We start from the raw sequence: 14,685 nt of genomic DNA on the forward strand, positions 1-14,685 counted from the left end.
AACCGTGGGGCTGGACCGGACCCCGTGCTACATGCGCAAACACTGAATACCATAGTTACCACATATACACAGTCAGCAAGTGTTTTACACACACTCACACACACACTTTTTAGAAAAGGACTTCAGATATATGCAGAGGTAAAAAACACACAACAAACCGCCATCACCTTTTCTTTCAGAAGATACCAATAACTCTTGCATGATTTCTTCAGCCACAAGTTCTGCCACAGTTTCAGACTGGAGACCCTGTGTTGTGATGAATGCCTGGGCTTTCTTGCATCTGTCAGGCTGCTGGGATGAGAGGATCACTCGAAGCAGCTTTTCAGAATCATGGGTTGATATTTCACCATAAGAGCAATTCAGTTCCTAAGAAGCATATAATATATTTTAAAAATGCTACCTAGAGAAAAATGCATGTTACAGAGCAGGTATTCACCAACAAAGCTCAATCATATTGAAAACACAATGCAAGGTTATTCAAAATTGTGTGTGAAAAAGCAGATGCAAGTCTAATCCATCTTTATACCAATTAATATTGCATTGATTTGTGCATGTTAACTAGTGAGGGTTTGATACAAGAAAGCATTTTAGTACATGTTTAACTTTTTGCTTGAAGTTAAATGTGTGCTGAACAGCTGTACTGTTTCTTAATTGGGGACTAAATTTGTTATAATCAAAATAGATTAAAAAAAATGCATTCACAAGCTAGAATTTTCTTGTTATACTAACATTCCACAGAGTTCGCTGATCAGATTTACCTTCTCCACATCCAAATAATTCCAAAGTCTCAATGCAAAAGATATGCAAATTCCATCTTAAAAAGAATACCACATGTAAAGCTAGATGGGCCATCAGAAACAAAAAACAGACACTGATGTATCCAGGATACTAGACTAGATACGCTTCTGGTTTGATCCAGCAGCACAAATGTGATGTTCCAAAACTAAGGGCTGAATCTTGGGGAAGGGACAAAGAACATGCAAAGGGATTTTGCTTCATGAGAAAATGTCTGGAGGAGAATCCTCTGCTCCAACCTGAGCAGCTGGGCTACATCCACACATGAAGCCATGAAGAAGAGGAGTAGCAGCAGATGGTTAGCTATGGGAGAAAGGTGGGGGGGAGGGCATTGAAGATGCTGAACCTAGGGGAGTGTAAGGTGTAAATCTGGCCCTGTCTGTGCTGTATCTCTATTGCTGCTGCCGTCCGCTCAGGTTTTAAATTGATTTTAGGCCTTATGAAGGTGTGGAGGGCAACACATAATTTAGAGCTAAGTACTAAAATGACTAACAAACAATTTAATTCTTAGCAGATTATGAAAAAGGACAATTAGAGAGACATTGGTAGGAATTTGGCTTAATGAAGTCAGAAGGCAGATCTGAAGGGTTCTGTTCATTTCAATACATGATCATATCTAGGATTTGTCTGAGTAATGGGCCATACTACCACTTGATAATTTCCCCCTTATTTTTTGTTTCTGTGCTCAGAAGTGTTCAGGAATGAGCTCCTAGTAAATTATTTTGTGAACTCGCAAGAGCTTCAGTCTCCATACCTCTATGGATTGGCTTGAGACAAACAACACTATAGTTCTGGTAAATGTTGCCAGGCACATACCTTGGAAAGCTCATACAAACAGAGGACTTGTCTGCAGTAGTTTCTCCCATGAACACACTCCTCTATTAGCGTTTTCAGACTGTTAATAACCAGATCATCTGAAGATGAAGCCAGGACACACGACCAATTTTCTAAGCTTGAGGCTGGAAGCAAAGAGAATATTGAAAATGCGAGTCTCAAAGGGAAAAGCACTCTAGGGCTAGTAAAAAACAAAGGCTCACACTTACAATAAAACTCTAGGAATCAGTACAAATAATTACGTGTTATAGTTTTTCAATCTTTAAAAACTGAATTCGCAGTATTTGTGAAGAATGGAAAAGGTACCCTCATGAGGTTTTGGGAGATGAGTATCATTAAAAAAAACCCACCAAACAACACCATATTATCAAATACAACATCAATTGTGAAATTCTTAAAAATATCTGAATACAAGTGTATAAAGCAGCCCAGATAATGTTCAGCTATCTTTCTGCAGCCTCAAAATGGGATTAATACATTTAATTCTAGCAAGAAACGTTCTAGTTCCAGTTGATAGAATCTTTTTTACTAAGACTGTGCATGCACTCATTCACATACAGATAACATGTCTATGTATAAGATGTTATCAGTTTTCACAGTGCTATTAATAGAAAACAATGATCCCTTATAACAGGGGTGGGGAACCTTTTTTCTGTCAAGGGCCTGATGGTGGCCCTGGCGGCGGGGGAGAATTCGGCGGCGGCGGGAAGTCCCACCGCCGCCGAAAAGGGGCAAACGGCGGCAGGGTTTCGGCAGCGGGCACTGCCCCCCCCCACGGAACCCCGCTGCTGCCATGAAACCGCGCCGCCACCGAATTCCCGCCGAAGGGATGACGTGATTGTTTACGCAGAAATTTTGCCTGAAATGTGTAAATTCAGTATGGGATGTTGGTAGAAATTCCCCAGAGATTTCTGGGGAAATTAATTTTGTTACACAAAGGAGGAATCTATAGAAACCTGACAACAACAGTACTTGTCAAATGTCTGCATCTGACTGCTAGGGTTACTTACTACTTTGTAATCTTCTGGGCTGAGGTGTGTCTTTCACATCTGCTGTGTCTCTTGCTAGAAGAATAGCTCGAATGTCTGGGTGTAAGTTGGTTACATCAGCTTCCCCAGAGGCCAGTGCTCTGCAGTGCAATACCAATGAAACATCTCTGCTATAGAACTGAAAATACTGGCAAACACGGCTGGCTTCATGAATGCTTCCTTCGTCTAGAAGATGTCCAATTAGAAAGCTAAGTGATTCTACCTCAGCTTTATCCAGTGTGGTTTCAGACATATCGTGGAATGCAAGACAGTCAAGTTGTAAATATTTTGATGTATTCAGAGTAGTTAGTTTTGAAAAGGAAAACTCCTTAGCTAAGTTATCAAAGGAAAGTTCACCACTCACTGAAACCTGGTGAGAAAATTTTGACTTGACCAACCTATCCTCTCTATTTAAGGTTTCTTGTGTGATACAACAAAGCCAGATCTGTCTCTCGATTTCTTCCAATTTGTCCAATGTCACTGAGTCACTCTGTGCTAGCCAGTGGCCAGACAAGGTAAGCAGCAGATGTTTCTCCATAATGTTGTTTACCTTCTCATCAGCCGAAGATTCAGACACTATGTTTGCCTGAGCTAAAAAAAAGTCAGACGCTGCTTTGTTGGAGATAGAATTTTTCATAAAACTATCATGACATTTTTTCCAGAAGTCAATTCTAGTTTGTTTTTGATGCCACTGTCCAATGTGCTTTAAAAGATGTAAATCTTGAAGTACCTGCAAAATTCATAAAAGCCTTAAGGGACTTAATCTACAGAAACGATAATCACTTCCTGAATAAATATGCACCAATATTAGACGACTAGAATGCTGAAATTAGAATGTCAATGTCTTAGGGCAGGGGCCCTGTCTCAGTCTGTAAAGTATTAGGCACATCTGTTTTTCTGGATAAATCACAATAATAGAATGATGCAGCAAGTAACAAAAAGTCACCAATTTGTTCAGCAATTTGTTCAGCTGATTAGCAGATAAATTGAATAATATTTTAAATTAAGGCAATTCACACATACCTTTTCTAGGTCCTTCTGGAGAGCACCCGCGTATTGGCAAAAAGTAACACTTGACCAGAAGTTTGTGAGCTTAGCAACCGAAAAAAAACTTGACTGTGTAAACGTTTTACCTTAAGTAAAAAACATTAGGTAACTATACTATACCTCTCGTACAACCACACTGTCCACAGGCAGTTCAGCCAGTTCTGCTACTTTCCTTGCCAATGAGAACAGTCCTCTCTCTTGCAGCTGCTCTAGAACTGATCTGCATTCATTCTGAAAATTCTCTGTGTCGTAACTGGTCAGGATGGAGCGATTAATAGTTATAGATGAATCCTTCAAAATCTGACTGAGTGCACACAGTTTCTTCACATCTGGGCCTGTTTCAAAAGAGACAGGATAAATATTAAGGCAATTATTCTTTAACTGAAGAAGTCACTGATATATATTTTCAACATATAAGCCTGTGAGGAATGGAATACATGTATAATACATATAACATACTAAAGTTTTCATATGATCACAATTTTTTTTTCAGTTTAAAACTGGAACTTTCTGTTCATTTTCCATACATTTCTCACTAGTTGGACACTGGCAGTGAATTGTTCTCCAGAAGAAGCTTATATTTTCCTCCACAGCTACATGTAAAAATCAATTCTGGCTTCAGAAATTCCTTCACATTATAGTACACTACTATCTGCAGATTTGCAACAAAAGTTTATCACATTTTCCTCTTTCCATAAAAATAAACAGCAACATAATCCAAGCTACAGTAGAACATTAGTGTAGAACGTGTCGTTTTTAAAGTACACTTCTCACAGGGTTAGGTTTTTTTAATTATTCCAATACATTTTAAAGTTGTTAAAGCAACCAGACCATCTAATAGAAAAAATGGTCCTTACCATAAGGCAAAAGTTTATCCATATCTGCAAAGAGCTGTAAGAGTTTTCCTAATTCATACTGTGTTCTACACTGCTGCATCATCAGTTCAAGAAGAAACAATGCCTGTGACTCCACCCATGGTGCTGATATTATTGAAGGTGTTGGTTTATCTGCAATTTTAAGCTGTTTAAATAAAAAGGATTTATAAATTTCTTACAAGCATATTCTGCAGTGAATACAAATACAACTTTGTTTCTAATTAGATGAGGTCACACTGAAAACTAGAGAATACCTATTCTAATATACAATATGTGGCTACAAAAAGAAGTATTGCTCCATCATCAATATCTTGATTTTAATCTAGAAGTAGTTCACTTTCGTCGTTTATGGGCAAGATTTCTGGCAATTTCCCCTGAAAATCTGTATTAATTGAGTAGGTAAAATGTCAGAAAGATCATGAATAGATAGGAAGAAAACTTAATTGGAAACAAGTAGCCCTGATATATCCCATCTGCTTTATATACACACACTTATTACATGGGGTCAGAGTATGATGCTCTGAGTAGGAAAAGGAAATTGATCTTAGCTTTGACTTAAATCACATGAAGGAAAACAACCAACACTAAGGGCATGAACTGTCAATTGCTAGGATACCCAGGAAACTGAAAGAACAAAGAGATGAAAAGGGGAGAGTAGGAGTAATTGTTGTATGTCTAGCTGTGACAATGTAATGAAAACAGGTGAAGACACAAATCCAAATAGTCCCTTTATGAATTTGATCCTTAGCAACTTTTGGGCCAACTTTTGTCCCCAGGTTGTTGCTGATCTAGCACAGCACTTGAGCATGTGCTCAACATTACACACGTGCTTCAGTCCCACTGAGTATTTCAGTCCCAATTGCTGAATAACGGCCTTAATGGGGTTGCTTAAGTGTAACTTGGCCCAATTGTTTTCAAAGAATGAGCTGACATGGTTTTTGAGACTGCTGGCATCATGGAGATATTGGAGCCCCTTTCAAAAATTTCCATTTTTCAGAAAGCCGCCAATATATTCAAGAGCAACTATACATCCCAAGAAGATTTCCTCTGAAAGATACCACGATATCAGCACCATCATTTTCATTTTACTATTAGAATTAATACTAAGGCCTGGAGAATGTGTTACTATTACTCATCATGAATAGTACCTTACACCATAAGGAATGTGTGACTCTAAGAACCCTTCAATGCCAACTAGCAAGGCGGCTACAAGAATATCCTGATGTGTAAATTCTGGTTCACCAAAGAATTTCAAGTGAGGTCTTGAATAAAAGCCAGAGTCACGCTCATCATTAATACAATGTAAGGAATCATGTATGAATGTGGAAAAAAAATATCTTTCTACAGTCTGTATTAAAGCACACTCGACAAACAGCTTTCTGCCAGACAACAGATTGTTTATTCCTCTGTCTCCATCAGTCTGAATGTAAATTAAGCATTGTAAATTAACACAATGGAGAGTCATTTACATACAAGTTAGTGGGGGATGTGAAGCCAGCAGGAAGGCAACATACCTGAGAGTAAACTACGAGGGGGTAGAGATCATCCTGACTCTGAAGCACAAACGATGAACTTTGGGGAATATTAAGGATAAGGCCAGGAAGACACCTCTTTATCCTTCGCCTAGGAAGTAATCGGGCAATGCGGCTACATTAAGGAAAATTGGATCTCAACCATTCTTGGCTGAAATTCTGCAAAGGATATTTTGGATGAGATAAACTTATTTAGACTAGAGGTTAATCTATTAAGTTTAGTTTCCAGGACTCCTTTTATGATTTGTTTTATATGTAACTCTTCTGTGTCCATTATCCTTGCTCATTATCTCTTAAATCTTGATCTTTGAGAATAAACTTATGATTGTTTTCACTATAAATATATCTCAGTGCTGTGGTATTGCACAAGGAGCCGATTCTGAGTTGAACTATTCAAGCAGGTGTGTGCACTGTTCTCCTGGGAACAGTAGACCTGATATTACCGTGAGTGCACCTACTGTTAACCTGCAAGGCAAAGTAAGGCCTGGCATAACTCAGACAAGGTTGCCTGGGTGGTTAACAGGCTGGAGGTATCAGGGAGCTGACACCCAGTTAAGCACAAGTAGGTCTCCCTCTCGCTGGAGGCAAGCAGGTAACAAGTCAGTCCTGGGCACCTTGAGAACCATTTTATAATCCCAATGAAGTCAATGGGATTATTCATGGAGTAAAATACTACTACTTGTGAATTAGGGTATCACAATTTGGCCCCAAATAATTAAAATGTACTGATTTAAAAGTGTATGTAGTTTATTCAAGCAACTGATTCCTTTTTACAAAATTCAGGTTTTCCACCAAGTGGAAATGATGGAGTTGTCTGACACCTATTACTCCAAAATCATCTCCTGAATTATGATAAGCAGACTATTTTTCTTTGTTTTAGCCTATGGCATAAGAAAATGACATCTAGGCAAAGACATTTATAAAATGTCTGCTTACATTTGCAAGACTTGTCTGGAAGTTGTGGAGTTTGGTTTTGGCTTCACTGTATTTTTTGTAGTCCATGCACAGTTCATACATCTCCAGCATATGTAATAAAGGGGAATCCTTTAAGATAAACAAAAAGGTTACAAAACTCCACTGAATGTACATTTAAATGGAAAGTTTGTCTCAATCAATATAAGAACAATAATTTGGTTGGTTTGTTATTTACAAAAAGATATATAAACCTGACAATTTTTTAAGTGTTTAAAGAGAATTTTCCAGTCTAATATTTTCTGATAGGGCTGGGTAGCACAGTGCATTAAACAGCATTTATCTTTCAAATAATTTGAAAGACAGAGTGGAAAGCCTCCTCCAAACAAATAAGAGAATCTCTAGTACAGGAGACCTAAGCACATACAAAAAATACTTAGGTAAGTCATTACCTTGAGGAAAAGCTGAAAACCATTCATGAGAGTTTTACTTTTTTGCTTTCTTAAAAACATCTTCCAGATGGCAGAAAGGTCATGAAGATCCCATTCATGATTTTCTACTGAGCCTTGAATATGGTTTGTTGCTTCGGCAGCAGTAGCATTATCCACTGAAGTAATTATCCAAACACAGAGACAGCGAATAATGTTGGCATCCTGCCAAAGGGACAAAAAATAAATAAAGACGACAGTCTCTCATTACTTAGTAATCTAGCTAGAGAGCTGTCGAACACCACATGAAATGCATCATGACGTGTCACACTAATCAAATTATTTTGATAATTGGGGAATACTTGGTGTGTGCAACATATGCATTTGCCCTCTGACGTAAGTATGTGAAGCAATGGTCTGAATTGTCTCCAGATGTATACATTTTCCTTATATTGTATCATATCTCTAAAAGAGAAACACTTTTGAATAATTCTTACATGAAAACATGCTGCTAAGACACTCAAGAATGGAGCATGGTGTCTCACTCCTTCAGCCAAAAGGTAGCACCCAGGATTAGGAATTTCTTGACACCACAACAGAATTTCAAAGAGATTGCTTTTATGTTCACTCTGCCTGCGCTCAGTCTTGAGTGGACTGGTGGTGTTATTGTTGTGATGACTCCCTGTATAAGAGTGAGAGCGCTGTAAGTTCTCAAAGGCTAGCATCAAGTGATCTTGCAAAATGGGAGTGAAATCTTGAAGGATGGAAACGACCTAGAAAAGACAATCAAAGGAATCTATATATATTAAACTTTAAAAGAGCAACGGGGGAGCTATTGTGTACATGAAGTAAAAGCAAATACAAAAGACGTTTTAGCAAACAGAATTTACAAGATATATTTCTGGAGATCTACAGATTAAAGTGTTCTGGAAATGCACAGTATTACAATAAAATATTGAAATTCCTCCCTTTTCATAAAACATACACTCATTTTCAGCCCCCATGACATCACTGGTATAGATGGTATATTGTAGAAAGGAATTTTTCAGTAAGTTGCTACCTGGGGTTTATTTGCAGGTGATAGAAAAAAATATAATTTTGTGCGCTATTCTGAAAACATTCAGGGTAGGATTTTCAAAGAAGCCTAAATTAAGCTTCTCAGTGGCAACAGGATTTGCGAGCCTACTTCTCTTAGGCTTCTTTTCTAGACTGGAATTTTCATTGTTTGTACAAAGTACACTCAAAAAGTCACTTCTATCTGAAAATGGTATACCTACTACTACTGATAGAAATTAACTCCTCATGTTAATACAATGAAAAGACTAGAAGCAAAACTTCTATTTTACCAGTTTGTTCATGTGCATTTGCCAGCACTTTGTGTCCTTCCTGTTTCTGCTGTAGAGACAGCTGCCCCTCTTGTGTGTCAGCTTTTCACACAGTAACAGGCAGGACAGAGAAAAACATTATGCAAAAAACAGGAAAATGTGACTGTAAAACAAAAAGGAATGACAGGGAGATTCATGGATAGTTTAAGAGCCTGAAACAATTTCTAACAAGGTCAAACTGACCAGATTTAAATTTGATGTTGTTTCTTTAAAGAGAGTCCTGTGTTTAAAAAAAAATTAAAAACAAAGACTATACCATTGACAATACTTGCTCTTTAAAATGTCTTCATCATTTTTAAATTATACCTAGTAGCTCACCTCATCTAGTTGGTAGCTGTACATCTGGGTCTGGATGATAAACTGCAGCCAGTCATTAGATCTCGCACATTCCTTTAGGTAAGATGTACTCAGTTTGATATCATGGAGTTTACAGAACTGCATCACCAAAGACCACTGTCTTCGAGAGTCACTGGATGTTCTGTATAGAATTGAAAGAATTTTCACTCAAAAAAATGTGTCCAGTTTAATTGTTTAAGTAGTAAAACTATCCTTTCATCTTCACACATTTAACAGCCACAGATGCAAGCAGGTCTTCCACTTTTAATGAATCAAGATGTCTTTCCTGTGACTTCAGCAGGCACTGGATCAGATTCTATCTCGGGGGCCTACCCCTACCTTGTTTGCACATCCAAATTCCCAACTTTCACAACAGTTTTGGCTTTGCAAGGAATTCCAGATCATTTTTGCTCCTAATTCAGGATGTGCCTAGAGTGCAGTAAAAGTAGCACAGTCAGCAATATACATTAGCTTCCCTCCTTTATTATGAGTGCTGTTGGAGGCCCATTGCCTATGATATTTGATTTACAAAGAGGACTCATTTCTTACTTCCAACATGTGGAAACGCTGTTGATCATAGGTTTTGTTTACTGCATTTGCTATGCAGAGTAGCTGTCTCAATGACACATGGTAATACCTGACCACACAGAGGGTAAAATTCAGTGCTTTATATCAGTTTGTCAGTATAAAGAGCATAAGTACACTCACTTCTTTATTTCCTGATGTTCGATTTTATCCCAAAAAGCTTCTTCCAAGCAGATGAGCACTTCTGCTGCTGCTGTTTTTTCACCATCCGCCAATTTTGTTAGCTTTTCAACTATTTAAAAAAAATTAAAATAATGTTACTGGGGCTCTATTTTCACATTAAAGTACGGAACTTTTTCAAAAGTGCTGAAGTAACTGCTTTAAGTGCTAACATCACTTTTGACAAATAAGAGTTAGGCTCCTAACTCAGGCATTTTTAAAGATGTGTCCTATATTTAAACAAACACACTTTAAAGAGCTTTATCACATAAAAGCAAAACAAACCAGAAAACCTGTTAGGTTTCCTAACTAGAGAAAAAAGCTACATCACATGGAACCCTGGTTAAAAATGTAATTTTCTTAATTTAAGTTCTTCCTAGAAAAATTCTCACTGTCAACTTCAAATATCTAATTTTTATTTAGTTTACAGACTGAATGCAGCAAGGGAGAATCATTTTTAATTTTCCTTTTAAACATTTTGTTATGTTACAATATTAAGCAGAAACCGACTACCATTTTTGGAAGAGCGATTACTCTATGTCTATGGGTGGTAGAATGACACCAATATGTTGCAAATCATTCATGTAGACTATTCCAGTCCCAGCTGCCCCTTTGGTGCACAGACTATTTACTATGTTATCAGTTGGCCAAGTCCAGATTAACCATGGGATTACCCCTCCACAGATTAGTGAAAACTGTATCTGGTAAGAATGGCAAAACTCTTAACTCCTCAAAGAAAGGGTGCTCTTCCCACATTCCTTAGAGTTTATTCTGGGTGGGCACCATCACCTCCTTCCTCCTTTTATAGCTATGTTATACTGCTCAATAATTATGAAATGTGCAAAAGTATACTCTACCCAAGGATTCTCTTAAGTTGTTCTGAGACTCTTCATTTCTAGTTTTGAAGCTCCAAATTAAATTTGCAACTTTAATATCAACTCGAAGTTTAAGGCTGTCAAGACCAAGTAATTCTAGAAAACAAATACATGCTGCTCCTATTGAAGGTACATAAAAGAAAGAAAGAGCTAGAGCATAGGCTTCATTCCCTGCTTGCTGAATCCTGAAACAAAGGAAATGTTAAAGTCAATACAATACACTCTATCACTAACATTTCAAAACACAGAAATCCACAATGTAAACTAATATCTACAATTGTTGAAAAATATAATCAACTTAATTTGGAATCAATTTAATAATGCTGGAAATATGTTAACTGCCTGGGACAAATCTGGACCTAAATCTGGGAAAGAAAATAAAGCATCCCACATGAAAAATGTTTAAAGGACGTACCTGAAATTTGGCCCAGAATTTGCACTTTGTTTCAATAAGATTTTATAGAACCTTGCAGCCAAATAAAATGATTCCACAATTTAGAAAAATGATTCTGATATGCAGGCAATGTTTCAGTGATAATGCAACCAGGGCACACTCAGAATTGCACCTGAACACTCCCACTGGAAGTTTGAAATGTACTTTATTTCAAATACTGAGTGATAAAAGTTTCATTTGTTATCTACAGAATGTGTGTGGGTAGTTAGGTAGAGGGTGAGATTTTTCTTGTAGTCCCATAGCCGCCAAGTATCCTACATTCTTATGGTATGTGCATATATTACCATAGTAATGACCATAAGAGCATAGGGTACTTGGAGGCTATAGGACTATAAGAAAAATCTCACCCTCTATTTAAGGACCCCACATTAATGTCTCTTTGACCTTGCCCAAGTAAAATGTAACAACAAAATTACTGTGATGTTATACTCTAGCAAATGGAGTGATTGCAATAATTTCCAACAGTGAACAGCAAGTCATATGCTACAGTCCAACACAGGACTGGAATTACCAAGAGCACAGAAAAAGGTATGATTTAAATGGCAGCATTCCGAAGCTTTAACTCTGGAAAATCTTTCTAAACTAGCAGTTTGGTAGCACAGTTGGAATTAACACCTGTCATGGGATGAACTTTTCTTTGATTTACATAAATTCAATTTGCGCAGTCAAAGTTGGGAATGAAAAGCATTACACTCCTACCAATCTCAGGCAGGTTTTCTTCTTGAAAAATAATCTGAACTCCACAAAAAAGTACATTCTCTCTATGGAGAAAAGATGCCCCTTTTTTGAACATTCTCTCAGGAATGTTGATTTTTCCATTGAATAAGGAGAATAAGGCTAGATCCTTGTACCACAAAAAGTGACTGTATCAAAGCTCCATCCACACTGAAAGTGATACAGTCAAATTAGACTCACTTCTGTCAGAAGACGTGTAATAATCTACTAATGTTCAAAGCAACACCGAAAATTACTATACCAGAGATCAGAGATGAAATAAAATCTGTTTCCCCAGTGTGTTTACTTTGTACAGTTGGCAGGAGTTCCCCTATAGACATTTTCACTGTTCTCTCATATAGTCAGTCGAGTTACCTTTTCACTTATGTTTCACACAGCAAGAGAGAGAAAACATTAAAAACAGGAAAAGATTATTTAAAAACAACAAAATGTAGCATGGAGACATAAGGGCAAGTGTAATAACTAACTATTTTTAACTTTTTGAAGATTACTAGATTTCAAATTGATGGTGTCACTTTCACACTAATTAATACAAATAAAATGCCATATACTGAATATACAAAAAAGTAACCTCTTCTATTGTTTTGCATAATGTACTTTAAGACTAATTTCTTATTTGTGTGTCAGATTCTGGGATTTCATTTTATATTTAGCTAAATAACTTCTATAAATTAAAAGCGAGAGGATGAAATTCACACTTGACTTATGATTTCATTGATTTTCTTTAGTTTAAATAGGGAAATTAATAGTTAGTGGAGGAAGGGATAAGGAAAGAAAAGAAGGGGAAAATAATAGCCATTTCCCTTTATCTAATGTTAGTTTTCATGTCTAGGCCTAATCCTGCAATCATTATTAACATGTGTACTTCGCTCTGGTAAAACAGATTTGGCATGGGTTTGAAAGTGGATGCCTTTTGTTTCTAAGAACAGACCCTATGTATCAACCACACGTCCAACAACCTATTAAAACAAAGGCAATCCTTTCTGTATCCTACCCCTCATATACTAAGGGCTTGTCTTCACTTACCTCGGAGATTCGACGGCAGTCGACGGGAGTTATGCAAGCTATGCAAAAAACTTGCGTAACTCCCGTCGACGTCTCTGCTTCTGTTCTGCGCGCCGTCTTCACTGCACTGCGCCAAAGGGAACCATGTTCCCATTGACGCAGCGCTACGCCACTTGAGAAGGTGGTCTTAATACGTCGATTTCTGGATTGACTGAGTGGGTCTTCACTGACTGCTCAGTCAATCCAGAGAAGTCGATCTGACGGTGGCAAATTTGCCGCCATCAGTGAAGACATAGCCTAATCATACAAACACTCTGTATCCCAATTTACTTACATGAAGCTATTTTCAAAAACTTCCTTGGGCCTAAAACTCCACCATCCAATCACTTAATCTATTCTTTTCATATTCACCATTCTTTGCTTTTTCGTTTTTAAAATGATTTTTGTAGTGATACACAGGTAAATGACATTTCAAAATTGAAAGCTGGGAGTATTTCTAGCAAGACAGTCCTGTTTCTCGTTTTAACATTTTCTTAGCAAGACTCTATACATTCACTTGGCAACTATTACTTTTTAAATACTCACAGCTGTTTTGGGGACTTGCTCTTTACTAACTGCTGGACCAAAAAGGTACCAAAAGCAAATGATGGGCGTCCATGGTGCAAATAGTAGGAAAAATCCAGTCGTTCCATTATGGCATATTTGTTTACCAAATCAGGCAACGAGAAATGAGGGAGATCACTTGAGATGTCTGGAAAGAATGTCGCAGTGTTTCTTAATTGCATAAACATTTGATTTAAAAACTGGAAGATGCCTTTCTGCCACTCAACAACTTCTATGGAAGAGGAAAACAAATACCACACTAACTCTGCTCTAAATTATTAAACTTCCGAGTTCCTTTCAAATTCTATTTCTGGTTCAAGTGCAATTGGAACTCTGGCACTGACTTTTATTTAAGTTGCCATGGGCAGGTCACTTAAGTAAACTGAGACAGGATGGTTCTCACTATTAGAGGAACATATTACTTACCTAACTCACAGTAGATCTGTAAAGATTATTGTTTTACAAAACATTTCTTGGGCAAAGAGCTACACTAATATTTAGATCTTCCCCACGCCATCTGGCAGAAACTAAGTGATGTAGCCAGACCCAATAACACCACTGTAAATTACCATTTTAAAACAAAACCTTTGGTAAAATATAAGAAGAAATCTTTTTGTACAAAGAAATACTTAGTGAACAGAGTAATTTGTTGGGCAATTCTACTGTAGAGAAAGGAGTATGTTAACTTGAAATTGTATGATAAGATATGTTGTTGTAGGTAAGTGTTGCCAAGCAGAACTGTTAAGTGTTGTTATAGGGCTTTGTTGCTGAAGACCAAAAGAGCACGTGTCGCTGGGTGCACAGACACACAAAGGCTTGGACTCCTGGATGGAAGTTCCACCCCAACTGCTCATTCAGAACTTTAGGGGTTTTGAATTTAACTGATCATCAGTTTGGCTACTGAGTAGAGAGGGAGCAGGATCACAGAGGGGCCCTGATAGCTAGACTGTTTCAGGGAGGGAAGCACTGCTGGGCTCTGATAAGACAAGGCGTTCCCTCCGGGAATAAGAAGTAGAAGGTTGCTGAAAGCTATTGTCATGGTTATGTTATGTTTACTCTGGACAAATAAAAGTTTGGTGATTTTTCAAACCCAGGGT

The 14,685-nt window shown here is 37.6% G+C and overlaps 1 protein-coding gene across 1 annotated transcript in view; it reads right to left on the reverse strand.

Annotated features, from left to right (window-relative positions):
• The window catches only part of SPG11 (SPG11 vesicle trafficking associated, spatacsin), a 55,336-nt gene that overhangs the window by 10,589 nt on the left and 30,062 nt on the right, over positions 1-14,685 (reverse strand). The window contains exons 21-32 of the mRNA XM_067555453.1: positions 13,571-13,736; positions 10,774-10,976; positions 9,881-9,989; positions 9,155-9,314; positions 7,949-8,224; positions 7,476-7,676; positions 7,048-7,155; positions 4,562-4,724; positions 3,825-4,039; positions 2,640-3,387; positions 1,612-1,754; positions 168-366 (exon numbers count right to left, since the gene is read on the reverse strand). Of these exons, the coding sequence (XP_067411554.1) occupies positions 168-366; positions 1,612-1,754; positions 2,640-3,387; positions 3,825-4,039; positions 4,562-4,724; positions 7,048-7,155; positions 7,476-7,676; positions 7,949-8,224; positions 9,155-9,314; positions 9,881-9,989; positions 10,774-10,976; positions 13,571-13,736 (2,691 nt within the window). The remainder of the gene's footprint in view (positions 1-167; positions 367-1,611; positions 1,755-2,639; positions 3,388-3,824; positions 4,040-4,561; positions 4,725-7,047; positions 7,156-7,475; positions 7,677-7,948; positions 8,225-9,154; positions 9,315-9,880; positions 9,990-10,773; positions 10,977-13,570; positions 13,737-14,685) is intronic.

The sequence above is a fragment of the Emydura macquarii genome, unplaced genomic scaffold, assembly GCF_026122565.2.
Source record: "Emydura macquarii macquarii isolate MOO-44397 ecotype Brisbane River unplaced genomic scaffold, CSIRO-AGI_Emac_v2 contig_1644, whole genome shotgun sequence".
Classification (NCBI taxonomy): Eukaryota; Metazoa; Chordata; order Testudines; family Chelidae; genus Emydura; species Emydura macquarii.